General features: G+C 44.9%; 2 protein-coding genes across 4 annotated transcripts in view; both read right to left on the bottom strand.

The window, feature by feature from the left end:
• plekhg4 (pleckstrin homology domain containing, family G (with RhoGef domain) member 4) overlaps positions 1-23,025 on the bottom strand; it is a 73,120-nt gene extending 50,095 nt beyond the window's left edge. Inside the window, exon 1 of the mRNA XM_037095464.1 lies at positions 22,439-23,025. Coding sequence (XP_036951359.1) covers positions 22,439-23,025 — 587 coding nt within the window. The remainder of the gene's footprint in view (positions 1-22,438) is intronic.
• The window catches only part of slc9a5 (solute carrier family 9 member A5), a 57,679-nt gene that overhangs the window by 15,697 nt on the left and 15,947 nt on the right, over positions 1-26,035 (bottom strand). For all 3 annotated transcript variants that reach the window (XM_037094271.1, XM_037094272.1, XM_037094273.1), the window contains 5 exons: positions 25,323-25,392; positions 24,816-24,944; positions 21,076-24,657; positions 12,130-12,199; positions 6,194-6,261 (listed from right to left, as the gene is read on the bottom strand). In XM_037094271.1, coding sequence (XP_036950166.1) covers positions 24,080-24,657; positions 24,816-24,944; positions 25,323-25,392 — 777 coding nt within the window. In that variant the 3' untranslated portion in view covers positions 6,194-6,261; positions 12,130-12,199; positions 21,076-24,079. The remainder of the gene's footprint in view (positions 1-6,193; positions 6,262-12,129; positions 12,200-21,075; positions 24,658-24,815; positions 24,945-25,322; positions 25,393-26,035) is intronic.

Below are 26,035 nucleotides of genomic sequence, written 5' to 3'. Positions count from 1 at the left end.
ATTCCAGGAATCAGAGTCAGCATATCTAAGCACTTTAAACCAGCAACAGAAAGCCACAGACTGCAGTGATTATTCAGTTAAACAAACACAATGATCCACAGATCATGTCCTTAACCACAGGACAGACGCTCTGTTCGACCCGAGGACAGACGCTTTGTTTGACCTGAGAACAGACACTTTGTTCGACCTAAAGACAGAGCTGTCTTCTGTCTCACAAACTGAAGAGAAGCATGTTGTTGAGACACTCTGGTTCCATTCAGGAGATAATAGGAACCACATTCACAACCAGAGCACAACAAGCTGCGAGGCCGACAGCCTCTCTGATTGGTTCCATAACATAGTGTACTTCAGGTAAACAACCACACATATTTTCTATCAACTGTCTGAAGAGAACAGAGTGCATTATGGGTACACAGAACAGGACAGGAGACGCTCTGAGGCTTCTGAAGAGGAAATGAAAGTGAGGACCGTCTGAATGGAGGATTCAGACTGGAGTCAATATCCTGTTGGTGTGAGCAGCTCAGGTAACACACATCAGAGTTCCAACTCTGACAGCTTCAGCACAATGAGACACTTTTAACACATCACAATTACAGAAAATGTTTCAATACCAGGTCCGATCTGCACAGATGTGCTGATCAAGTTGTTTTGAGTCAGAATCTGTTAATACAGAGAGTCACAGTTTGATATTTCAGAGACTAAACTAATGATCTGGAGTGTGCAGAATCAGGATCTGTGTGAACGATCCCCGCTGCCTCCACATGTTTCCGTTACAGCAGGACACACTATAAATGACAGAGGCCGGCTGTCACATCACCTGTTTTCACCTGTGACTGGACAGTGTGAACACAAAATGACATTATCACACAACAAAGAGCAAACACACAGTCAGATACAGGTGGAGTCCAGCTGTGGGCTGGATATCTAGATGTTTCTCCTCATGTGACAGAAGCCCGTCTTCAGAAGCTACTTCAGGTTTTTCATCTCTTCTATAATTCATCCCGTCTGGTCTGACGTTGACATTATTTGTAAATCAATGACCTGACCTTTTATTAATCATCCTGAATCCTCTGAATCTGCTCTCAACATACCTGCAGATCAAAACAAAAAGTCTCTTCTCGAACACTTCATGACATCACAGGAGGAAAACTACTGTCACAGCTACTAAAAAATGACACGCTGACTCACCTGAGAGACATTTTACACCTGAAGGGCCTCTGTGTGTGTGTGTGTGTGTGTGTGTGTGTGTGTGTGTGTGTGTGTGTGTGTGTGTGTGTGTGTGTGGGCATGCAGCCACCTGCAGCAGCCTCTGGCTAATTACTCTAGACATTTTTCAAACGCCTCAGTGAAACTGTGCTTGTGTGGTGTCTGCAGCAGTCAAGTCAGAGTGACGTTCATCAGATCTCATCATGTGACCTACAACACTAAACATTTGCAGCTGAATAAATAAAAATCACTCAAATATGTTTAAAAAAAGTTTGTGCCTCCAGCAATGATGTGCAGAAACACTCAGTGAGAAGTGGATGGAGGAGCAGAGAGGAGGATGGAGGAGCAGAGAGGAGGATGGAGGAACAGAGAGGGGGATGGAGGAGCAGAGAGGAGGATGGAGGAGCAGAGAGGAAGATGGAGGAGCAGAGAGGAGGATGGAGGAACAGAGAGGAGGATGGAGGAGCAGAGAGGAGGATGGAGGGGCAGAGAGGAGGATGGAGGGGCAGAGAGGAGGATGGAGGAACAGAGAGGAGGATGGAGGGGCAGAGAGGAGGATGGAGGAGCAGAGAGGAGGATGGAGGAGCAGAGAGGAGGATGGAGGAACAGAGAGGAGGATGGAGGGGCAGAGAGGAGGATGGAGGAGCAGAGAGGAGGATGGAGGAGCAGAGAGGAGGATGGAGGGGCAGAGAGGAGGATGGAGGGGCAGAGAGGAGGATGGAGGAACAGAGAGGAGGATGGAGGGGCAGAGAGGAGGATGGAGGAGCAGAGAGGAGGATGGAGGAGCAGAGAGGAGGATGGAGGGGCAGAGAGGAGGATGGAGGGGCAGAGGGCCATAACCTGCCTCCATCTTGGCTCCAACATCAGACTGTGGAGCCATTTTCTCCCCCTGCAGGCCTCAGACTATTCACACACCAACCTTCAGCACAAACACACACTTCTTTAAAACACACACATCTACACATCCACAACAGAACAGAAACTGGATCAAGTTCAAATCAAACATGTTGACTTTGGAAATCTGATCATCAGAGGAAGTAGGAGGATTTGTTTCCAGGATTCAACACTGACATTGTGAGTGTTGCAGGTCTTCTAGCACCTCAGACTGAGATCATGTCCTGCTCTGAGTGTCTGGAGGTTGAATCGTCCTCGGTCTCTGTCCCGGTCTTGGTCCCGGCCTCTGTCCCGGCCTCTGTCCCTGTCTCTGTCTCGGTCTCGGTCTCTGTCTCTGTCTCTGTCTCTGTCTCGGTCTCGGTCTCGGTCTCGGTCTCGGTCTCTGTCTCTGTCTCGGTCTCTGTCTCTGTCTCTGTCTCTGTCTCGGTCTCGGTCTCGGTCTCGGTCTCTGTCTCGGTCTCTGTCTCGGTCTCTGTCTCGGTCTCTGTCCCTGTCTCTGTCCCTGTCTCTGTCCCGGTCTCTGTCCCGGTCTCTGTCTCGGTCTCGGTCTCTGTCTCTGTCTCTGTCCCGGTCTCTGTCTCTGTCCCGGTCTCTGTCCCGGTCTCTGTCCCGGTCTCTGGCCTGTTAATGTTTCAGCTTTGTATTTGCTCCAGACTGGAACACGAGTGTTAATCAGCTGTAAAACACAATCCTGTGAGCTGATCCACCTCTCACATTTTAACCCATCTTCTCTTAAAGTCTTTACACAGTTTACCTGGCAAGAAAACACATCTTAAAATCCTCTGACATTCCAGGAATTCCAGGACCAGTGAGTCATGTTCAATGGAGTCCTTCAGGTCCCTGAACCTCAGCTGGAGAATGAACATACTGATGTGCAAATGTAACAGTTTTCGTCTTTTCTTTCTAGTCACAGCACAGAACCGGAACAGAACTTCAGACTTGTTTCGTCACGGGAAAGTGGAAATCCTCTCAGAACTTTTCGGATGTTATCAAGCTGAATTCAAGACATGCACTGCAACAAACACTAATCAAAACTGTTTGTTTCTTAGGTCTTAGGATTATTTCTTTTTACATAAAAAAACTTTTACAGGACTTGCAGACATCATGCAAACACTCACATGTAGATGAGTTGGAAGTTAAACTGTGCGGGATATCTTTTTCTACTGGCTGGTGACGGACAAGAACATTTGTCTGGTTCTGAATATAATCATCTTTGAAGCTTCAGAAACAGAAGCAGCAGGAGAAGAAGGAGGAGGCTGCCATCTGAGCGAGCAAGGCACTTACCCTGTTGGACAGAAGTGTGAATTCCACTCAGCTCCTCTCAGTACAAATGTAAAGTAATCCAAACTGACAAAAAAGACCGCAACAAACTGAGCACAACAACTCGTCTCTGGAAAGAAGTCTAGTTCAGACAGACAGCTAGAGATCCACAGCAGAGACAGACAGACAGCCGAGTTCAGACGGAGTCATAGAAGCAGCAGAGGTCCAGCAGGGAGAGTCTCATGTTCACAGTGAGGCTGCTGGACAGAATATCAGCCTGCAGGCTCAGACAGCTCCACCCACAGCTCTCTCTCCTTGTGTGTTTGTGTGTGTGAAGCATGCAAGCCTCCATCACATTATCAGTTCACCACACACGCCCACACACACACACGCACGCACACACTTGGCAGGAGTTAACAGGACATTCTTTGGAGAGCAAATCAAATCTTTAAATAGTCCGGAGAATCCTCCTGAAGACACTGAGGCAGAACCACAGAGTGGAAGTTAAAGCTGTTCTCAGTATCTCAGATCACCGATGGGTCAGATGACAGTGATGTTAATGACAATCATCATCTCTGCCTAAATCATTCGAGTGGTGAAGGCATTGACTAATCCAGTATTTGTTCTACATATAGGTGAGTAAACTGAACCACTTCATTCTCAGTCTACACAGACAAGGATACACACTTTCAGGCGTCACAGGCACAATTATGGTAGTGACACTCAACATTTCGACAAATGCAGCTCAACAGAAATGATTATCCATGACAATGTTTCCCTGTAGACTTTGTCATATGCCTGTTCAGCAGACATCACCCAACCCTAACCTAGACCTGACCAACTGAAGCACCCCCCATCATAACACTGTACTTGTGCGGTTGGCACTCTGGAACAGGGTCATTCTGACTTTGCTGACCTCTACCTGCACTTCCACTTGGTTGTTCATTTCTTACCCTAATCATACATGACATGTTTTAATGAGTACTCAATAATAGGGGTGCCACAATCTCGATTGTAAGTCGGATATCAATCAAAATGACATCACGATCTCAACCTTCAAAATCAAAGGTGGAATCCAGGATTTAGCCACAAACGCAGTGTCATGTGTGGCAGGCGTGCCAAGAGGGGGAAAAACAACAAACACACACACAGCATGTCGTAGCGCAGCAAGTTTATCCAGTGTACGCAGGTTTTCCCATTCATCTTACTGAAAGTAGTCTATTTTGGCTGCTGCTGTGTGGGCCGAAAAAGTAGAGATGGAGTCAGCTTTTGGAAAAATGTAGTCCACCATCACGGGCCATCAAACAACAAGTGAAGCCTGAGACCAGAGCATCAAGTCTGGTCTTAGACCTGAGACTAGAGCATCACGGCTGGCCTTAGGTTGGTTGTGTACGTGTGTGTTACACAACAAGTACACACTGACACATTTACTGCGATGCTCAGTGTTTAGATTTACAGTCAGTCTATCTGACCAGGACACACAGAAATGTTCCACTGCTCTGCTGCTCTGTTACTGTTGTTTCTGCTAACACAGAGTGGCAGGCGGCCCTCTGACATCACTGACCTTTGACCTCAGAGGGTCTTTAGTGGGTGTGGAGGGAGTCTGAGGGGTCTCTGGGGAGAAGATGAGCAGGAACCTGAATTAATGAATAATAAGCAGCGACGCACAGGGAGCTGCAGTAATGACTGTGTGCGTGTGTGTGCGTGTGTGTGAGAGAGAGAGAGAGAGATGCAGGACTCAGCTTTGAACACAAACCTAATATCTTCACAGAGACCAAAGACACATAAACTCTGCAGCAGATTCACTTTCTTTTAGTCAGCAGATCAGCTGATGAACATCAACACAACAGAAGCACACTGCCATGTTTGTGTGGAGCAGCAGAAGCAGCTGATGCAGCCTGGCTATCTAATGTCTATCTAAACTGGATGTGCTGAGCCTCAGTTCTGCTGTTACTTCAGTGTTCACTGACAAGCAACATAGATCCAAACCAACAGGCTGAATTACTGATCGTGTTAATGTGGCTCAGACTCAGAAGCACATGGACGGCCCAGTTAATCACAGTACTGACTGAATATCACAATAAACCTGAAATAACTTCAAACCAGCGTTCTGCACACCAAACAATTTTAGAACCCAACACAGAATCAGAACTTAACTGCACACACAGAATCAAGAGTCAAACCTGACAAAATTAAGTCAAACTTGTTTTTCGGCTCGTACAGAAAGACGTCTAATGTTTGAAAAATTAAATTATTACAATATATAGTGTGCTAATCCTGTTCATTGGTGTGATATGCTCCTCTTCCACTTATTACAAGAACGCAGCTGCACCAAATCAGTTGAAACAGTTGTGAATATAAACTGAGCTCACATCTGTGCAGCAATGTGATTAGCGGATTTGTTTCCCAGTTCAGTTGTGATAAACACACGATTACCTTTTGAGTCATAAAACAAGGTTTCGGGATGTACACAGTGAAGCAGCTGTTATACTCTTTAGACATTAGAATCACTATCAGGGAACAAACAGCTGGATCTATAAAATTCAGAAGTTCCAAGCATAAAAATACAGTTTGGGAGTCAGTAATGTGGGTGAAGTTGTTACACTTCCTGTAATGACTCAATCCTTCAGGTGTAACATGACAGACCGAGCAAAACAACTACAGCCAAATGGACTCTAAAGGCTTGTAAACAACAAATGAAAGTATTGTTACAAGGATTTATCAGGCCATCTGTTTGTACTCTTCTACCTGTTTCACCTGTACATTTATACTGACCAGATATCTGATGTTTATAAAGATCTCCATCAATCCAAGTTCGGTCACTGATTCTTACCTTTACATGCAGCCGGTCCTCCAGGTTGGACATTGTTTCTGTTTCTGATTAATTGGCATCAAGCCGACCTGCAAACAACCACAGGACAACACGCCATTTAATATCTACACACATCAGCTTCATTTGATTATTTATCACACTTCATGAAGACAAAGTGAGCATAAAACATCTTTTAACACATCATTTCAAATGTCCTGTTGCTGACTCCAAGACAACCCATCAGTGACTGAATGTCTGAGTCACAGGCCCGGACACAGAGCTGTGATGTTGGCAGGAGAACCTAAACATTTATCAACTCCTCCGAACGTCGCGTCCCCATGTGCATGTGTTGTACTGCAACAGGAATGTGCGGTTTCAGCCAACAGAGCGTGAACATAGAGATGTTTCTTCCCTCTTTCCTGCAGCCTTAGGAGGACGAGGGGTGATTCCTCTGTCACACCCTGCAGCTTGGAGGACTCAGTCCAACCTCAGCTCGTGATTAATGTCTGTTGGCTGGAGAGGCGCTCTGACTCTTTGTTCAATGATTTATGAGTGTGAATCTAAACTAAATGACACATCGTTAACAAGACTGGAAATCTGCACTACAAGTGTCTCACAGGCTCCAGTATTTTTATCATCCATTACTGCTGAGATGTCTACATCATGTCAACATCTCTGCTTTTCAATCTACAACTCAGTTTCTGTCTGCGTTAAAATGGCTCCTCCTCCCCCTTCTCTAGCTGTGAGTGAATATTTTGTCCTGCTGTTCTGCTGCAGTGAACTGGTCACTTAAGAACAGCATCAATGTGAACTGCGGCCTTGAAGGGGCCTCAGTGGAGTCCAAACCTTTGAGGTGTCAGCCAGGCATCCCTGGAGGGCTCCCTAAATCCAACACTTCAACCTGACTGCAGCTTCAATGGAGTCAAAGTGGCCTTCTTTCATATGACTGCTGAATATGGAGAGAAAAGGTGGAGGGTGAGAGGGTCAGCTGACTATGAACTTATCCAGTCACTGTTCAATCCAATTTATACAGGATTCAGAATATAGTAGTCTCAGAAACACCACCTTCATGTGTTGCCAATACAGCACACTGCATGTGTCCACACATCCAGACTCAAACTAACAGTGAAAAGTGTTGTGTATGTGTCAGTCTGACACAAACACTCACTACCTCTGAGAACAGTCCCCAACAACTGCACCGCTTCCTCCTGTCAGTGTGGAAACACTACAGTGAGCAGCTAGTCGAAGAAATAACTTTTAGAAACTACTTTTTAAGGATTTACATATTCAGTTGGAACCAATGGGCCAACTGTCAGTCTGGCTGATTATTGGGGCAGATTTTTATCAGCATCAGTTTAAACCAGTTTCACACACATTCATTTATTTGTGGCGGTCCGCCACCATATCAACATCAGCCACCACATATTGATTTTCTATTGTTGGAGCTGCATCCCGTTCTGACTCACTCAGGACAGCACCCGCCAGTGATTACCACGATGTTATATACTCCGACACAGTGGATAATGGTGTGGTTTTTAGTCTACCGGTAAAACCAACGAAGAAGAGGAGGACTATTTAACGCAGTTGGCTTGACCTTAACTTTCTCTGCAGAGAAGTTGGCCGGCCTCATTGAGATCCAGCCCTCATAAAGAGCACCAGGCCTTGAAGCCAGTTTCTGTCACATCGTCATGTGATGCACTGGAAAACTGTGACACGTCTGAAAACAATCATAAAAGCCTCACAAACCCACAAAATTACTAACTTTACCATCAGAATCTGGACAGTTCGGTCCAATAAAATTTGGAGAGTCTAGAAAAGTGGCCCAGTTACATTTTAATCCCATCCAAGTTAGCTTGGCTCTAAACCCGAAGTTACCGACTCGGTCGGCGGAAGTCTGGAGTGCGCATGCTCTACGGCACCAAGCTGGACAGCACCGCCACAGTTAAAGGAAAACACTGCTGCTCCAACCTATCAGCAGTGACTGGCGTCCTATAGATGTCCTGCTGAGAGCTGTTCACTTCTGCCATGCATCTTGAGTTTGTGGCTTTGTGCCAAAAATGTGCTACTTGGCTTTCATGCTACATGAAATAAAAGTAGAGGACACATAAAGAAGCAGAAAATGGAAATACCTCAAAATTGTGCTTTAAATTTCATCACTGGTTGTTCTAAGCATTACATTTTCAAGACTTTTTCCCATAAGCTTACACTGTAGATGAGGCAGGTTTATGACGGTGGATGCTTTGTGTCACAACTCCTGCAAATGACATTTGGAATATCTTGAAGAGCCACACCATTAAAGCATTTTATCCTCACTCAGGCAGGCAGAAGTCTCTATTTTGTACACACGTACAATGTGGAATATCAGGTTAATTCTACACCCGGGGAGTTGAACTTTTTTGGCTTCATGTGCCCTTGAGCAGCTTTCATGGGAAGGAACGGAGCTCATCATCATCGCTGTATCCAGATTTCTTTTACAAGATGACTGGACCCAAACATGACGTTAAATAGCAAGAAACGCATGTACAGATTAACATGGTCACCTAACGATCATCTGTTCAAATGAGTTGTCCATTTATTTCTTAATCTCTGTTTGGTGTTTAATCTTGTGTCTCTGTGAGTTCTTATGATCTTAGTGAGAGCCACATGAAACACCAGCAAATACACTAACACAAGCTATGAAAATAGCCTCATACTTTAACATCTCAAATTCATTTGTGTCATGTTGTCTTGCAAAACACTATTATACACATGTAAGCAAACAGATAAAATCCCTCCCAGCAGCGTCTGAACTCTTCTGTATATGCCGTCTACAGGGAGGACGGGCTGTCCAGCATGCAGTCACATGCAGCGAGTCTTGGTAGAAAGTGGTGATTATGGAGCACAGGCTGCCTTGGTGGGCCAGTCTGCTTCTTGCTCTGTGTAATTACTGGAGCTGAGTGAGCTGAGGGGGACCAAGGCATCGACAGGATGACAACACTTCTATAAACACCACATCTCTCTGCTCTGATGGAAAATTACTGCTGTGCGCTCAGAGCTCATCAGAGAAGAATGTGAGCAGGTTTTCCACCTCGCAGAACAATTTGCAGGCAGCCAATGAGGAGCAGCGCCCGGCCTGGAGCTAAGCCCTCACAGAATAGCTTCATTCTTGATCGGCTGGTCCAGAGCCGCCGCTTCTGTTTCCAAAGAAAGACCAGGACCTCCCAACTGGGCAGCCACATTCCCCTGTGGCTGCAGGACTGATTATTGATAAGTAATTGGAGAGCAAATATAACCACGGAACAGTCTTTCATTGCCAGACTCCATGCAGTCCAACAAACCTAAACATTTAGCACCGGTGATGCATGATAAACATAACAGGGAAACCTCTCATTCTGCAGTTAACACTCATACTGAGACATGACACCAGCCATGTATTGATTCTAGGGGTGGAAGGGTTTATCAAAAAAAATCTGTCCCGTTCGGTACACTTGTCACGGTTTGGGGCGCATGTGTACCATTCGGTTCACGGGCACACACAGCTTCTTTTTCTCATTTACTAACGAGGCGAAGCGTGTACACTCCAGAGCAGCAGGTGGCGGCGCTGAGCTGGATGCCAACCGCCAGTTATCAAGAAGAAGAAGCAAAGCGGTGTAGCCGATAGTAATAGTGTATCTTTGGGTCAGCTGTGGATACGTTTGTGGGCATGGCGAGTGGAAAAGAGTTGGAGCTAGAAGATGCACCAGCAGCACTGTATAGGTCTGCTGTATGGGACCACTTTGCATTTAGAGTGACCCACGATAACGGCAGCATGAAAGTTGTTGACACAAGTGCGACAGTGTGCAAGCATTGTGCAACACATGTTGCTTATACTAACAGTAACACGACTAACGTGTCAGCTCATCTGTGAAGACATCATCCTGGTGAGACAACTGGCAGCGCAGGGAGGAAAGAGAGAGTCGACAGGACAACTTCTGCTCCACGCAGCTTTTAAACAGCCTGACAGTGACGAGTCAGACGGGCCAACATGCATGACCAAAGGAATGGAGTAGTGGGGTAAGATATGGAGCCTTTTGCAGTGGTGGAGGGTCTATGATTTTTTTGTATGATTAAAACCCTCAAGCCATGATATAAAATAAAACCCCCTCCTGCAAACACTTCAGCAACACGGTAATTCCTGCACTTTATGAAGAGACCCATGAGGAGTTGTTAAAGAGCTGTCTGACAGCCTGTGTAGTGCTTCCTAGTGACGGATGGACCTCCAGGGCTCCTGAAAATTTCCTGACTGTGACTGCCCATTACATTACAGTGAATAAGCATTTGTTCTTAGCATTTGTTAAAGATAACTTTCTTTGCCAAATACATGAAAAGCATGTTGGAACTAGTGATATCACCTCTCTTGCAGTGCCAGAATCTACCTACTTTTAAGCCAAGACTGTCACAATGATGTATCAAATGTCAGACTGCCTCATTCATTCAGTTTTAACCCGACTATAGAAGACATAATTGATTTTCCTAACGATCAGCGTATACTGAACCGAACCAAAAACTGTGATCACAAAACTGTGATATGAACCAAACCGTGGATTTTGTGAACCGTTCCACCCCTAATAGATTCAAAACCTCACTGTCACTGTGACATTCAGTCTGACACCAGGCTGGATCCTTACCAGAAAAATCAAGACAAATTACAGCACAAAGGAAGATCGCTGCACAACAAAAGAGTTTGAGGCATCCTTTTCTCTGGTCACTATCAGCAGGCAGCGCTGGAACAACTGGAATAGTTGTGGAAACAAAAAAACAAGCCGCTGGGAGAGGAGTGAAGAAGGTGAAGAGGGAGAGTGATAGAAGCCGAAGGCATTCAGTGGATGGAGACGCTCCGGTGTTGTGTCAAAGTCTGTTCCCTGGTTGATATGTGTTTCCTCTCAGCAGAGAAAATATCTGGTGCATTTCAGTTAATTGGATCAAAAAGGAATCAAAATACATCAAAACATGTCAAAATGTCTCCTAATCAGAGTCGGTGATATCACACTGATTAAAGAAACATTAAAACATTATCATAATGTGTTTGTTCAGTTTGTTTGTGTTAGACTTTAAAAGGGGCACTCTCTCAGCTCCACACAGGGTCATTACAGTATTAATGAGGTAATAACACAAACATTTTCCATCAGTGAATGAACCAGCTGTTCTCAAAAGAAAATAAGGTCCCAGAACAGTGAAGTTAGAGGTGTGGCAGGGTCCGCCACAAATAAAGTACAACACAGTACAACAGTATAAATTGTGCTGTCCTTTAAGTTCAGTTTGTTTGTCAAGAGAACAAAGACTTTGTTACAGAGTACTCCTTTAAAAAACTTAACCCATTTTTGGCTACTTAAGGTCCACCCAACCACGCAGTGCAGAAAAGTCCCAAAGCACGTCTGTTCCTACAGGACTGTCACCTGATTGGATGTTGTACGTTATGTTTGTGATGTAGCAGGCTGTGCACATGAACATTTCAAAATGTTTCTACCGGTCAGTGTTGATTACTTCATCACGTCAGATAGTAACCTCCCTCAGTCACTGCTGAAGTTTGTAAAGACACAGAGAGGTTGTAGACGTCAGCAGGGATGTGAGAGGACGTGTTGGGATGTGCTGACACAATCACAGATCTTTAAAGGATACTTTTAGAGTGGAGCAACACAAATTTAAGAGCTTACTGGACTCAGTGATGTCCATGTTGTGTTGACATGTCCACATGAGAGCAAAGAGCAGACAGGACCAAATCTGAGCGGGTGTGTCCTGCTCATTATACAGCCCGTTTCCTCAGCCTGCTGTTTATAGCTGTCTGACTAAACTAACAATTAGCCTGTGATTTACCCCCACCAGGCCAGGTGAGGCTGCTGGCTACACAAACAACTACATCCATTTAGCTACCGTGCGGAAACAAAGAGAGACGACAGACAGATGACAGTGACCTCGCTGACCTGCAGCACATCTCTTACCATCATCGCTGAGAGAGTCTTTGTTTCTTCAGTTCAAGGCCTGCAGCTGGCAGACAGTCACCTCACAGTCCTGCAGGTAGAGAGCACAGAGCATGTTCACCATGGAATCACACTTCACTCATCAGTCTGGACCTCTTTTTTTAGTTCTGCTACACTCATTCCTGTGACTGTGAGCAAGTCTCTTCCTTAATGGACTGAAGTGAAACTGTTTAAACTGAGTTTTGCAGTCCAGCACCTTCCACTCACTGTGTGTAGTAATGACAATAATAAATGGCCAAGGAGGAGGTGGAGCTGCTGGAGATCATTTAGTCAGTATCATCTCACACTGGGCCTGAGGACCAGGAATGGAGAATGTGTCCATGTGTACATTCTGTGCTCAGAATAAATGAAGAACTTTGAGCTGCTGTGGGTTAGACTGACCTGGTACACACAGGGTCAGACCACCACAGTCATCAGGGTTTATCCTCTAAGCATCGTGGATGTCTGTCCCAAATTTAATAACAATCAATCTGATAACTGTTAAGATATTTCAGTCTGGACCAAAGTGATCATTGTTTCCATCCCACAAGCTAAAGACTGAATCATATCAATTACTAATTACTAATCACCACAAAATTCACTTTAAACTTATATGATCACCCAAAACATGGTGTTCAGTCATTTCTCCAGTTTCTCTAGTCTGAATAATCATTTCTGACTCTGGTTCACCTGCTTCCAGGGTCCTGTTCTTCACAATGTGGTGTACAGAGTGTCAAGTTCAGAATTCAACATCCAAGCAATAGATTAATTGTATTTTCCATTTCCATTTCATTAAACTGCACCATTACAGGTTTGGGCTGAATGACTTGTTGCTATGACAACAGTTCCTGATATATTTGCCAAAGCCACAAACTCAAGATGCATGGCAGAAGTGAACAGCTCTCAGCAGGACATCTATAGGACGCCAGTCACTGCTGATAGGTTGGAGCAGCAGTGTTTTTCTTTAACTGTGGCGGTGCTGTCCAGCTTGGTGCCGTAGAGCATGCGCACTCCAGACTTCCGCCGACCGAGTCGGTAACTTTGGGATTAATGCCGAGCTAACTTGGATGGGATTAAAACATAACCGGGTCACTTTTCTATACTCTCCGAATTCTGACGGTAAAATTAGTAATTTTGTGGGTTTGTGAGGCTTTTATGACCGTTTTCAGACGTGTCTTTCACAGTGTCCCAGTGCATCACATGACAATGTGACAGAAACTGGCTTCATGGCCTGGCGCTCTTTATGAGGGCTGGATCTCAATAATGAGGCCAGCCGTCTTCTCTGCAGAGAAAGTTAAGGTCAAGCCAACTGCGTTAAATAGTCCTCCTCCTCTTCTTCATTAGTTTTACCGGTAGACTAAAAACCACACCGCATAACATCATGCTAATCACTGGCGGGTGCTGTCCTGAGTGAGTCAGAATGGGACGCAGCTCCAACAATAGAAAATCAATATGTGGTGGCTGATGTTGATATGGTGGCGGACCGCCACAAATAAATGTGTGTGGAACACTGAGCAGAATAACCCTCCTACACAGAAACCAGCCAACACACTGAAGGATGAACACAAATGACAAAATAGAAAAGAAACTACAAGATTAACTGCTATAAATTAACCATGAAGAAACATGTCTCCACCCACAGTAAAGCCTCCATATCATCACTTTTAAACTGTAACATACATGGAGGTATTTAAAACATCTGATGATAAAACCGACACATAAAAAGGACTGAAGTCAAGAACAAAGATCGACAACAGGCCGACAACACAAACCACTGCTGCTACACAGCAACAGTACTGAACACAGACTGACTGTCTCTGGATCAAATCATCCTGCAGCTCGGCCTGTCGTCCTGTGGGACAGAGAAACTGTCCCTGCTGTGAGCTTCAGCATGTCTGAAGCCTTGTTTCTAGTGGAGTTCATGCTTCAGTGTCTGACACAGCAGAAAGCAGGCTGACAGTAAAGCCTCAGCAGACTGCTGGTATGTGCTTTCATTGACGGGGGAGAGGCTCCGATTTAGACCAACAGCTGAGGGTTTAGAGCAGCCGCAGATCTGAGAGCAGTTGTTCTAAAACAGATGTGTCACGCTTCACGTGTGCAGGACAGGTGGGGTTTCCATTACATCCAAACCTCCAACTCTGAAGAGGCAAAGTCCTGAGGGCTGCAGTCAGCAGATACATCTGCTCTGAGACTTTATCCAAATACATCATGCCTGGGTGGGCTGACAAAAAATATTATCCTGACCTATTTAATCATAATCATGATCCATCATCTAAACTACCACCTTTGTTCTTATTTTGAAATGCCCTGCAGACTACAGCAGGACTGCACGGCCTCTGGAAATTCTCCACAACATCTCTGGTCTTAACGGAGCAAATGATCAGGTTTGTTTTACCCTGATCTAATCCAATCTGAGTCCTTTAATATTTAGTATCTGCCGATACCGAGTCCCGATCTGATACTCATGTTGTCCTGGATAATACAGCTGCATTAACAAACAAAGTACCTGCATCCAAGCTGTTCCTTAATAGTTTTTTTATTTTGTTGAAACACGGTAAATACTTTCATATGGCTCTGTCTTATTCTGCATATGCTATTGCAACACTGGCCTCCACCTTCCATGTGTTAGCAGGTGAGTGTGTGACGCTGCAGTGTGACAGCAGACCCTCGTGTACAGCAGCTGCAGTGTGTGAGACGCAGCCATGCTTGGTGCCTCCATATCATCCACTGCTTTAACATATTCCTTACACTGTCACGTAAAATGACGTGGACGCGTTGCTTGTCTATTTCACAGTGTTCAGCATCTCCTCGACTGCCTGTTTTACATGCTCTGCTGTATGAGACCCACCAAACTGGTGCACATACCAGCAGGGGCAGACTTACCATTAGGCAAACACAGGCAATTGCCTGGGGCCCCGAAACTTCCAGGGGCCCCCAAATGTCTCATAAAAACTGATTAATTAAGTTGTCTTTGATTTAAAACAATTATTATTGTTGTAGCCATAATTTGCACACTTAAAGGACCCATATTATAAAAAACATGTTTTCTCTGGTCTCTACATACATAAGCTGGTCCTCCCTGAGCCTGCCAACTCCCAGAATGAGGAAAACAAGCGACTCCTGCAGCCCACCCACTGGTAACACGGCGCTCCTACAGGCGAGTTTAATGTTGATAATATTATGATGGAGCTTGGTTGTCACAGTAAAAGTCTGGAAACATGCAGACTGGAGACAGAGACGATACGAACAGTGTCCAAGAGTTTGGAGACTGAGTTGGAGACAAACATAGCTTTCGCTAGCTGTTAGCCATTAGCTTCATGGTAGTAAATGTAACAACACATACGGACAAACTAACATTATTCAGACACACTAAACATTCTGAAACGTCCTGCTGCAGCCACAGAGTCTGTACTTCTTCAGGAGCCTCTCCTTCTGGGTCCCATTCAGGGTCAAACTGGTCAAATCTTTGCGAGCCATAGCGATACATATATACATGCACCATAAACATTAGCACATGCTACTGCTAACGCAAGGAGCATCCTCTCCCTGAGAGTGACGTAGCAGGACGGGGTCTCCAAGTAGGTGCTGACAGACGGGGCTCATTAGCATTTAAAGGTGCAGGCACAGAAACAGACTACTCTGAATAGAGCTCTGTAGAGCAACTTTTAGACAGCTGAAATTCAGGACCATGGATGGGTTTGGGGCAATGCATATTGAATACAGAGCTGTTGGACCTCTGACTGCTGTGTGAAATTGATGAAAAACAGTATAATATGGGACCTTTAAAATACATAAAAATGCTTAATCTCTCATTATCGTTTCGACTGCTCCCCCCCCTTCTCATGCAATGGACTATTCCATGTTACTGCGTGTGTCCATGCTTGATTCAGGAAGACAGTAACACAAACTCGCCATTTTCATCTTCTTCTTGTTGTGTTCGGTTTCTCTGTCTACTGTCTGTTTGTTTACAGCACGCAAGCTTTGTGTGCATGCTCCATCTCTTCTTCTCTGTTTTTGGTGAATTCCAAGCACCACCTATAGGCTGGAATATGAACTACAGTGTTTTCAGTTGATTTCAGTGGATCTGTTTGGACGATGCCGAGGAAGATGAAGAAAATAAAGATCATTTTGGTACGTATGGATGAGCCCTAAGACACAACACTGCATTAAACAAGTTCTCATTTAGCACCAGCTGCTCATCCACCGTGCTGTTAGCGCAAACTCATGTTGCAGATTTATAGCACCTCAAGCCTCGTCCAATCAGCAGAGCCGCCTCTAAGGGCTGGGTGATATTTATACGTTACACACCACACATGATATATATCTGGATATTCTGAATGCTCCAAATCACTTCTTTATAGTAAAGACAGGGTGACGAAAATAAAACCCTGTTCAGTTTATTAACATGTAAGACACAGAAACACGGCAAAATCTCATACCGGAGCCACAATCAATCAATTAATTATCAAAATCATTTCTGAAGAGCAATTAATCCATCTTTGGACTCACCATTTCAGCCTAGATGTTAGTAGAATTTCTGTTTTTTTTAACCTTAATCGCATTTAATCAGTGAAACATGAACCTCAGTCTAACTGTACGTTCAGACCAAAGGTGCAAAAAGAGGAAAATGATCCTGGAAGTCATTCACTTTCTAACTGTGCGTTACTATTATTTTTGTCATTTTCCTCAGTAAAAATACAGATTATTGCTTTCTTCTTACATCTCGAGGAGTGATGTCACGTGTGCAACATGTCATTGTTTTAGCATGAGGACAACTCATTCGCGTGTTAGACCACGTAGCAACACAAACAACATAATACAGTCAATATTTTTTGAATTTTTAAAAAAAATACAAAACACAAATGCTTGATCAAGGGCCCGGCCCAACCCGGCCCGAGGATAGTGTGTCGGGTCAGGGTCGGACAGAGTGGACACGGCAGGCAAGGCAGATTTACCTCTTCGCACTTTCGGTCTGAACGCGCAGTTAGTCTTTAAACTGGAGCCCACAGGAGCTGAACCTTCAGGCCAAGTCTGTTTTATTCTGAGCCCGTTTAAGCAGAATTCAACAGAATTTCCAACAACTGAACATCAAACAGAGTTAAAGACTGAACCAAAGCGCTTGTCACAGTGAAACACATCCACTGCCTGATCCTACAGTAAGTGTACACCTCAGGACAAGCTGCTGCAGAGCTGACAGAGTTACACAACGTGTAGCTGCAGGCAAACGGAGGAGTGACATCAACATCACACACAGTTTTACTGGAGGAGCTCAAAGTCACAGCTCCAGGGCATCAATACTGAGTGGAGGGGACAAAAAACACCACCTGGTGGAGGGAACTCACACAAGCACAGAAATAAACTATAATAACATAATGAGTAAAACTGCATCCTAAAGAGAAAAGGACTGAGGCGTTTCCTCCAGCCAGACGTGACCAAGATTAAAAAAAGATAGTAAAGAGAGAAACTGTGTTTTCAGTCCACCACTCCCTCTAATATCAGATCACAGCTAAAGAATGTAGATGTTATCTTCTGTTCTGACCCAACTTGTCAGCAACATATAGCACATCAGCCACAACACATAACCTTGTTCTACAAGCTCTTGCAGGTTTTAAAAATCATCATTTCATTTTCAGACGCTCGTAACTGCAGCTGTGTGCATCTCCTCTGCTTTTCTTTTGGCCAAGTCATCAATTGGTTGCTCAAAATAAATAAAAAATAAATAAATAAATCACAAATTATTCTGATAATATATTTTTCATTTGAATTACTTTTCTAGTAAACATGTGACAAGCTTTGCCAGATCCAGTTTTTTAAATGTGAAGATGTTCTGTTTGTCTTTGTAACTGGACAGTAATTAAAGAAATCTTGGGGGTTTATGAAGAAAAGAAGCAAAATGACCAACTCTTCGGACTACTGGAAACTGTGAAGACGAGTTTCCTGACTTTTTAGAGACTAATCGTAACAATTAATTGATTAAACGGGAAAACAATCATTAGTTGCAGCCCTCTTATCGCTTTGTACTTTACTTGAACACACACACTTATGTTTATTGTCCTTACCTTCTCTCCAGTTGACTTTCTGCACTGAGCTAACAGACATGTTCACCAGCAACTAGCAACCAACACAAGCCAATTAAAATATTCTGCGATTTGTTGCTGATTCAGACTAACTCAGTGGTTTTCTAACTGGGGCGCCCAGAGTTATGACAGGAGGCGCAACGACATTTACATTTAAAGTGAAACTCTCGTCAAAATGAAACATAGGCATTTTTGTGAATGTATATGAGTCAAACTTTCATGTAAAAGTGTAATTACAATGAAAGAGGCACTTTTAAGATTTACACTCTACACATAGCTCAACTGAATCACATACACTCTACCCAGACGTGTTGATCCCTGAGTACATCTGGGCTGCCATGACGACGGCTAGAGGAACAAGCTACTGCTAACGTGAGTTGTTCTTGTTTCTTTTTAGTAAACTCTGTGTACACAAACAATGTTCACAAACAATGTTCTCAATGCTGGTGTTCAAGTGTAGAGTGATAACCTGGTGATACTATGAGCAAAGATTCATGTTGTGTCAAGCCTTCTTACTGTTTTAAAAATAGAGATTTTGATGCTATCGTAAAAGTGCCAATAGCACTCCCATTGAAAATGAGTTTGACCCGAAAACAAAAAGACTGTAAATCTTAAAAATGCCTCTTTCATCGTAATCATGCTTTTACATGAAGGTTTGACTCATATACATTCACAAAAAAAGCCTAAGTTGCGTTTTGGTGAGAGTTTCACTTTCAGGCATTTAGGAGAGTTACAATAAGTACATTTGTCACAAGGTAGACAGGACAACATCACCGTCGATAAAGTACGAGAGAAAAAATTCAAACAATTTTCAAGCCCTCACGTGAGCATCATCGCTGCTATTAATCCAGGCTAACTTCAGTGCTCTGATTGAAGTGCTAAGTATAACAACGGGGCGAGATGATGTCTGAACAAGTGAGTCTCGAGTCTTCCAAGACCCATTAGTGCTGGGCGGTATAACCTAAAAATTCTAACGATTTCACGGTGTATGACGGTTTTTGTTTTTTTTTTCCCCATGCATAATCAGGTGTTTAAGTGTTCATTTTCTGTAGGTTGAGAGAGGAATTACTAGCCCCTTTTAGGTAGAAAAGGCAGTACATTTGCTGCAAGGTAAAGGCTGCTCTCTGCCGCCCTGTCTATCTAAAAGGGAGGTTTAATATACCTTCTTTCCCAAAAAGCTACCACGGGGTAGGCATGAACATGTGATGTGACGTGAAGCACGAAGCTGGGCGTGAACACTGACGTACAACATATGCATCGGAAGAAATGAGGCAACACTTGATAGATTTACTTAATTATAGACCAATGGCCCATATTCTCACCTCCTCAGTCAAACACATGCTGATGTTAAACCCCGCTATTAAAGGAAGCGTTCAGCGGAGCGCCTCGCGTTAGCTGACTCAAGCAATGAAAGCTAACAGGAAGCAGGTTGAATTAGTCTTCAAAATAAGAGCTTTACATCACACCCCATTGGACTTTAGAACTGGGCTCCTAGCTGGGGGATTATAATTTGAAAGTAGCGACCGTTAGTAGCTTGCCGCTACAACAACAAGCTGACAGCTACAGACACTGAGGAGAGCTAGCATCTCCCAGATCTCAGCGGCTTTCCACTTGCTCATCTTAACATCCGCAGATGAAGTCACGAACTGCCATGTCTATCCTAACCATCTTCACCGTAACATTACACCAGAGCACTACTGTTTACCCTCACATCGCCTCGCAGTCGCACCATGCTTGTTAAGATGCGCAACATTGAAAAGGGTCCGGTCTGAAACAGTGATGCGCAGCGCAGCGTTCCAAACGTTGTGCAATGAATTGCACCGGTATGGCGGTATATCAAAAATTCATCATAACGAAAATATACACCAGTATTCAGTGTGAACAGCAATAAGACCCATCAAATCACAGATTTTTTCCAGGCTGTGCGAGAAAACACCTACACAGCTGTTCTGTTTCACAGTGAGTCCTGATGGCTGTTGGGTGGGAAGGTTTTATCCAGGATGAGATCTGAATCTTTTGGGGGGAACAGAGTAATGATCGTGCCCACAGGTTTAACAACAACAACAACAACTTCCTCATGAAAGTTGCACACCTCAGTGACACGTTTCAGAAACTCAACGAACTAAATCTGCAGGAGCAGGACAGCAAAACACACAGCTGGCAGATGAAATCACATCATTCACAAGAAAACTGGAGATGTGGGAGCAGTGACAGAAAGAGCAGATTAAAGACTCACCTGAGAGGCTGAAATCATTCAACATCAACCAGCTGCAGAACACAGTGATGTATGAAAACATGTCTGCCCTACAGAAGCATTTCCACAGGATGCTGCAGAACATGAGTGGATCAGAGAGTTCAGTTCAACACCAGCAGTTGACTTTAGCACCACGGAAAATGAACACTGTCACATCTGATTCAGCAGTGAAGCTGCACTTTCAGTCTAAAACTGTGACTGCACTTTGGACTGGAGTAGAAAAGGGCCCACTGCTAAGCAACCCTGCAGAACCACTGGGCTAACTGAGCCGTTGGTTCTATTACCGGCTCGGTTACATCAGCTCAGCAGTTAAATCACAGAAACCTAAACCGCCAAAAGTAAAACGCATGTTACGACACGATCAGCCCCGCCGACAGGACCAACATGGCCGACAACGAGCTAACCGCTGCTATCAGCTAACGCTAACGTTTAATGACGATGCTAACGCGCTAACTAGCATCGGTCGCCACTCACTACAAACAGACACGTTAGCGCTGATTGCGTTTTTCTGGATAACGCCACAAACCCAATGAACTTGAGTGAGTGAAATAACGAAAAGTTAATTAGTTGAGCATTTACACAGCGACATTAACTCACCAACGTCTCCTGCTGTCCGCGGTACCGATGGTGAAATGATGTTAGCTTAGCTAGCAGGCGTAGCACATTAACGGTTCAAGGTCCGCGTCTCTTCACTGCGACATAACGGTTCCATCTGTGGGTTTACTTCTCCGTTCATCTGTGTTAATACCACCCTCCATCATTTCATATGTTCATACCAAACATATTCGTTCTTCGCCTCCATGCTTCAACGGGACAGCCAGAGAGATGTCACTTCCGGCCGCCATCTTAGATGAGGGAAAGTGAAACCTGTCTGCGGAGGAGTTCAGTACTTTACTGTTAAACCTGTCTGCAGAGGAGATGTGGGACAGCCAGATGTGGAGGTCACAGCTGCACCTGTCCTGACAGTTCACCTGCTGATGAGTCGGGTCAATGTGGGACATCTTATTCATTTCATTAAAAAAATGAAGTCCTTAATGCCGACATGTTATAATGTTGTGTTTAGACTCAACAGTTCATTTAATGAGCACATTTCACTTTTGACATTTGCTTTAACTGATCAGCTGACTGACAGCAGTGCAGACAGGCGACAGTAAAACAACCTTCCCTCTGAAACAGTCACACCTGTGCACTCATAGTTTATATTGAAGCAGGTAAAGAAGCACAGAGTAATAAACACACCTCACATTTATTAAGTTGTTTGGACAGAAGCCAAAGCTCACAAACGTTTGGCACAAAGACAGATTGGTTTCATTTGATTTTCCACACAACAACCTGATCACAGATGAAACAGAAAGAGCACATTCTCGTGTCTGTGTTCAAATTAAGACAGATTAAACAGTGGCAGACAGCTGCAGTGATGATCAACAGGACACGTGTAGGTTTCTGTGCTCGGACCGGACCGTTCACTGGACTGGTCCAGGGTCAGCTCCAGTTCAAGTATTTTTACAGTATAAAGGCTTTTCTACAAGCAGCAACATGTGCGTGTCTAACAGTCACTGCTGTACAGTGAAGCAACAGGAAAGACGATACACACCATGAGCAGCCAAACACGTCATTTATTAAGCCTTCAGGTCACTCTGCTTTCTATCAGCCAGTAATAAGAGTTTCATTCTTGGTGGGAAACGTCACTTTTCTTTCTGAGGTTTGAATTTCACCTTTAGTTTCAGCAAGCAGCACATTAACAGCCCACCTCTTATATAAATACCAATAATACTGATTAAATACCAGTAAGGATATTGTCTTTGGTAACATCACTTTTAAAGTTCTTGTAGCCGTGTTCCTGTTGTTCTCTCTCTTTATCGATGCCAGTTTGAGTCAGTTTGGTGACAAACCACCGAACAGGTGTCTGACGTAGAAACGATCATGAGCTGCAAACATGTAAATCTGTCCTGCTGGTGACCTGAACGCAGCATGAGATGTGCTGTCAGGCTGAGTGAGGCTGGACTTAGGCTGAGTGAGGCTGGACTTAGGCTGAGTGAGGCTGGACTCAGGCTGAGTGAGGCTGGACTCAGGCTGAGTGAGGCTGGACTTAGGCTGAGTGAGGCTGGACTCAGGCTGAGTGAGGCTGGACTCAGGCTGAGTGAGGCTGGACTCAGGCTGAGTGAGGCTGGACTTAGGCTGAGTGAAGCTGGACTCAGGCTGAGTGAGGCTGGACTTAGGCTGAGTGAGGCTGGACTCAGGCTGAGTGAGGCTGGACTTAGGCTGAGTGAAGCTGGACTCAGGCTGAGTGAGGCTGGACTTAGGCTGAGTGAAGCTGGACTCAGGCTGAGTGAGGCTGGACTTAGGCTGAGTGAAGCTGGACTCAGGCTGAGTGAGGCTGGACTTAGGCTGAGTGAGGCTGGACTTAGGCTGAGTGAGGCTGGACTCAGGCTGAGTGAAGCTGGACTTAGGCTGAGTGAGGCTGGACTTAGGCTGAGTGAAGCTGGTGCAGAATGGGACTGAAGCAGCTGAGTGTGTGACAGCAGCTCGGCATGAAGGACGACACATTCTTTGGCAAATCAAGCAACACAACAGAGTAAAGATGCCATCAGAAACACATCTGTACAGCCTGCTGGTGGAATATAAACCTGTGGACGGTCTGATGATTGAGCTCCACACACACACACACACACACACACACACACACACACACACACACACACACACGCTGGATCAACACACAGCTACACAACAGAGTAAGGCAGTTATTGACACACACTGTATAAATGTTCATTATGCTCTTTCTTTATACACTTTGGTCTTTCAAAATAAACTACTCTGTAGATCTGATATATTCGCAGCTTTACAAAATACATTTGAGATTTGACATGAGCAGCTGGACAGAATAAATATACAGTCAGATGTGAGTGAATACAAACACAGAAATAAGGCTTTAAAAAGCTTCTATCGGCTGAAGCTCTGCAGCTTCACTCAGTATCAGACTGCAGTAAAGGACCATTCCGTCCATCATCTGATCAGCTGACAAAGCGTTAGTCAGTATCCACCTCCTGCAGCATGATATGGTTTTTCACTGATTTTTCATTGATTATATCTGATCAGTACTACACAGTGAATACCACAGACTATAAAGACCTAAAGAGGAGCAGCAGCGTTAAGCTGATTCTGTTATATCAGCACAGAGCATAGAGGATATTTACGGATCTGTGAGAGCTGATCAGCACGAAGCAAAATCACAAGGAAGATTTTTAAAGTAAAAGTGATCAAATGATCAGACGATGAGATGATCAGATGATCAGACGATCAGACTCTGACCAGCAGTGAGTGAGTCTGTTAAACAGTCACATCTGCCTTCAACATCAAACAGTGATTTAAGTAGAACAACTATAAAAAGCACAAAGACGATTGGGACAAACACACAGTCATATGACAGGAAGCAGAGTGACATCAGAGTGTAAGTGTGTGTGTGTGTGTGTGTGTGTGTGTGTGTGTGTGTGTGTGTGTGCGTGCATGCATGCGTATGTGTGTGTGCTGCAATGATGGCTTCCTGAAGCTCCTGCTCTGTTCTGCAGGGACGGATGTGTGACTGATCCTGGATCTGTGGTTACAACTGGGTGGGGCCTCGGCTGTGCGGCTCGCTGCTACCAGGTGGAGGTGCCGTCACCAGGCTCCTCAGGTAGACGCAGGGGTTACTCCTCCTCCCTGGCCCGGGGGCGGAGCCAGGTGGTGGTGGGGGCGGTGGCAGGAAGCCAGGGGGCCTCTGTGACGTCATGAGTGGCCGCATCTCCTGCTCTTCTTCATCCTCCTCCTCTTCCTCCTCCTTCTTTGGCTCTGAGAAGCTGAAGGTTCCCTGCGCCACCTGAGCTCCGATGGAGGAGGTGCTGCCTACCACACTGCCTGGCGGTGTGTAGGAGGCTGGGCGGGGTCCTCCCAGTCTGGAGAGGGCGCTGACCCGAGGGTGGACAGGCTCGGCAGGGACCGGAGGTGAGGAGATGCTCTCCAAGGAGGAGATGCTCTGGTTCCAGGCCTGCTGGAGGTCCACAGGGATGATCTTAGTGGCCTCCACAGACACACAGGGAGGAGGAGAGCCCACGCTGCCCTTCCATGGCAGGTGGCTGTCTTCGGTGGGGGGTGAGGCGGGGCCAGCTGATGGACTCTGACGCCCGTCCAAAGCTGCTGGGACTGACGGAGGAGACACAGTGAGACCACAGACACATGAAAACACTGATCACAGCTACTCTAACTGAACTTATCCAAACTGTCTGTGAGAAGTCAGGTACTGGTGAGGTCAGGTACAGGTGAGGTCAGGTCCAGGTCAGGTCAGGTCCAGGTGATCTCACCTGACTGGGGTCTTTGTTTGGGTGTCTCTGCTTTGCGAGCTACAAAGGTGATCCCAACATCATCCTCTTTCTCAGGGTCTGAATGTTCAGCTTTCTCCTCCTCTGACTCCACAGGAACAACCACAGGGTCTGAAGACAGACAGATAGACAGACAGACACACACACACACACACACACACACACACACACACACACACACACATACTCACATGATCTCAGTTTCTTCTCTGTTTGTTTTCAAGCAGGAAGTGACATCATCAGAGAAACTGCAGTTACCTTTGTTTCTGTGTTTTGAGTTATTTGAAGCTTAATGCTGCACGCTGCAGGTACACAGCTAACACTGTTTATGATGGAAGAGAAGGTGTGTTCACCTCTGCAGCTCCTTTCAAAGCTGGTATAGTTTTATTTCTGACTCAGTGAGTGACAGTGAACCGTCTTTATTCTTGAATGTGTCTGAACACTTTGATACACACTGATCTGTCTCCTCCCTCCATCGGCTTTATTTACTTTTGTCCTGCCAGCTGACGTTGCGTCTGGGTTTGTCACTGCCGTCCTCCTTGGCATCGGATCCTCGGCGCTGTTGACAACAGGAGAGAATAAACATCTCAGTTAACCTGCAGCCATAACAGGAAGCAGCTGCCGTTCAATCAGCGCAATGACTTTTATAGAGAGAGCGGTGAAAGCTCCTCCACTGTCATTAAAGAGCCCACAGAACAATGAGAAGACGAAGCTGGTCATTAGATTTTATTCATTTAGATTAAACGTGTGTGTGTGTGTGTGTGTGTGTGTGTGTGTGTGTGTGTGTGTGTGTGTGTGTGTGTGCGTGTGTGTGTGTGAGGACACCTCAGGACCCTCTGCAGATGCAGGATCCAGTGTGTTCGGGTTGCTGCTTTAGAAATGTACCAGTAAGCTCATGTGGTATTTATCTCTCCTGCATGTGTTAAATGTTGATTTGCAAAAATAAAATCAACTGCATTATTGAATCAGATTTTAAATCATGAATTTTAAAAATGTTTTAGTTAAAACTGCACAGAAAAAGAATGAGAAGAAGTTCTGCTGGTTCAGACTTTAATCAGTGTGATTATGTGTCAGTTTATGTGCGTAAACTGACGGTGATGGTGATGGTGATGATTGTGATGATGATGATGATGATGGTGACTGTGATGATGGTGATTGTGATGATGATGATGGTGATGATTGTGATGATGATGATGATGGTG

Source organism: Acanthopagrus latus, chromosome 4 (assembly GCF_904848185.1).
Source record: "Acanthopagrus latus isolate v.2019 chromosome 4, fAcaLat1.1, whole genome shotgun sequence".
Taxonomy (NCBI): Eukaryota; Metazoa; Chordata; class Actinopteri; order Spariformes; family Sparidae; genus Acanthopagrus; species Acanthopagrus latus.
Note: the sequence above shows the minus strand (reverse complement) of the source record. Positions and strands in the feature narration are given on the sequence as shown.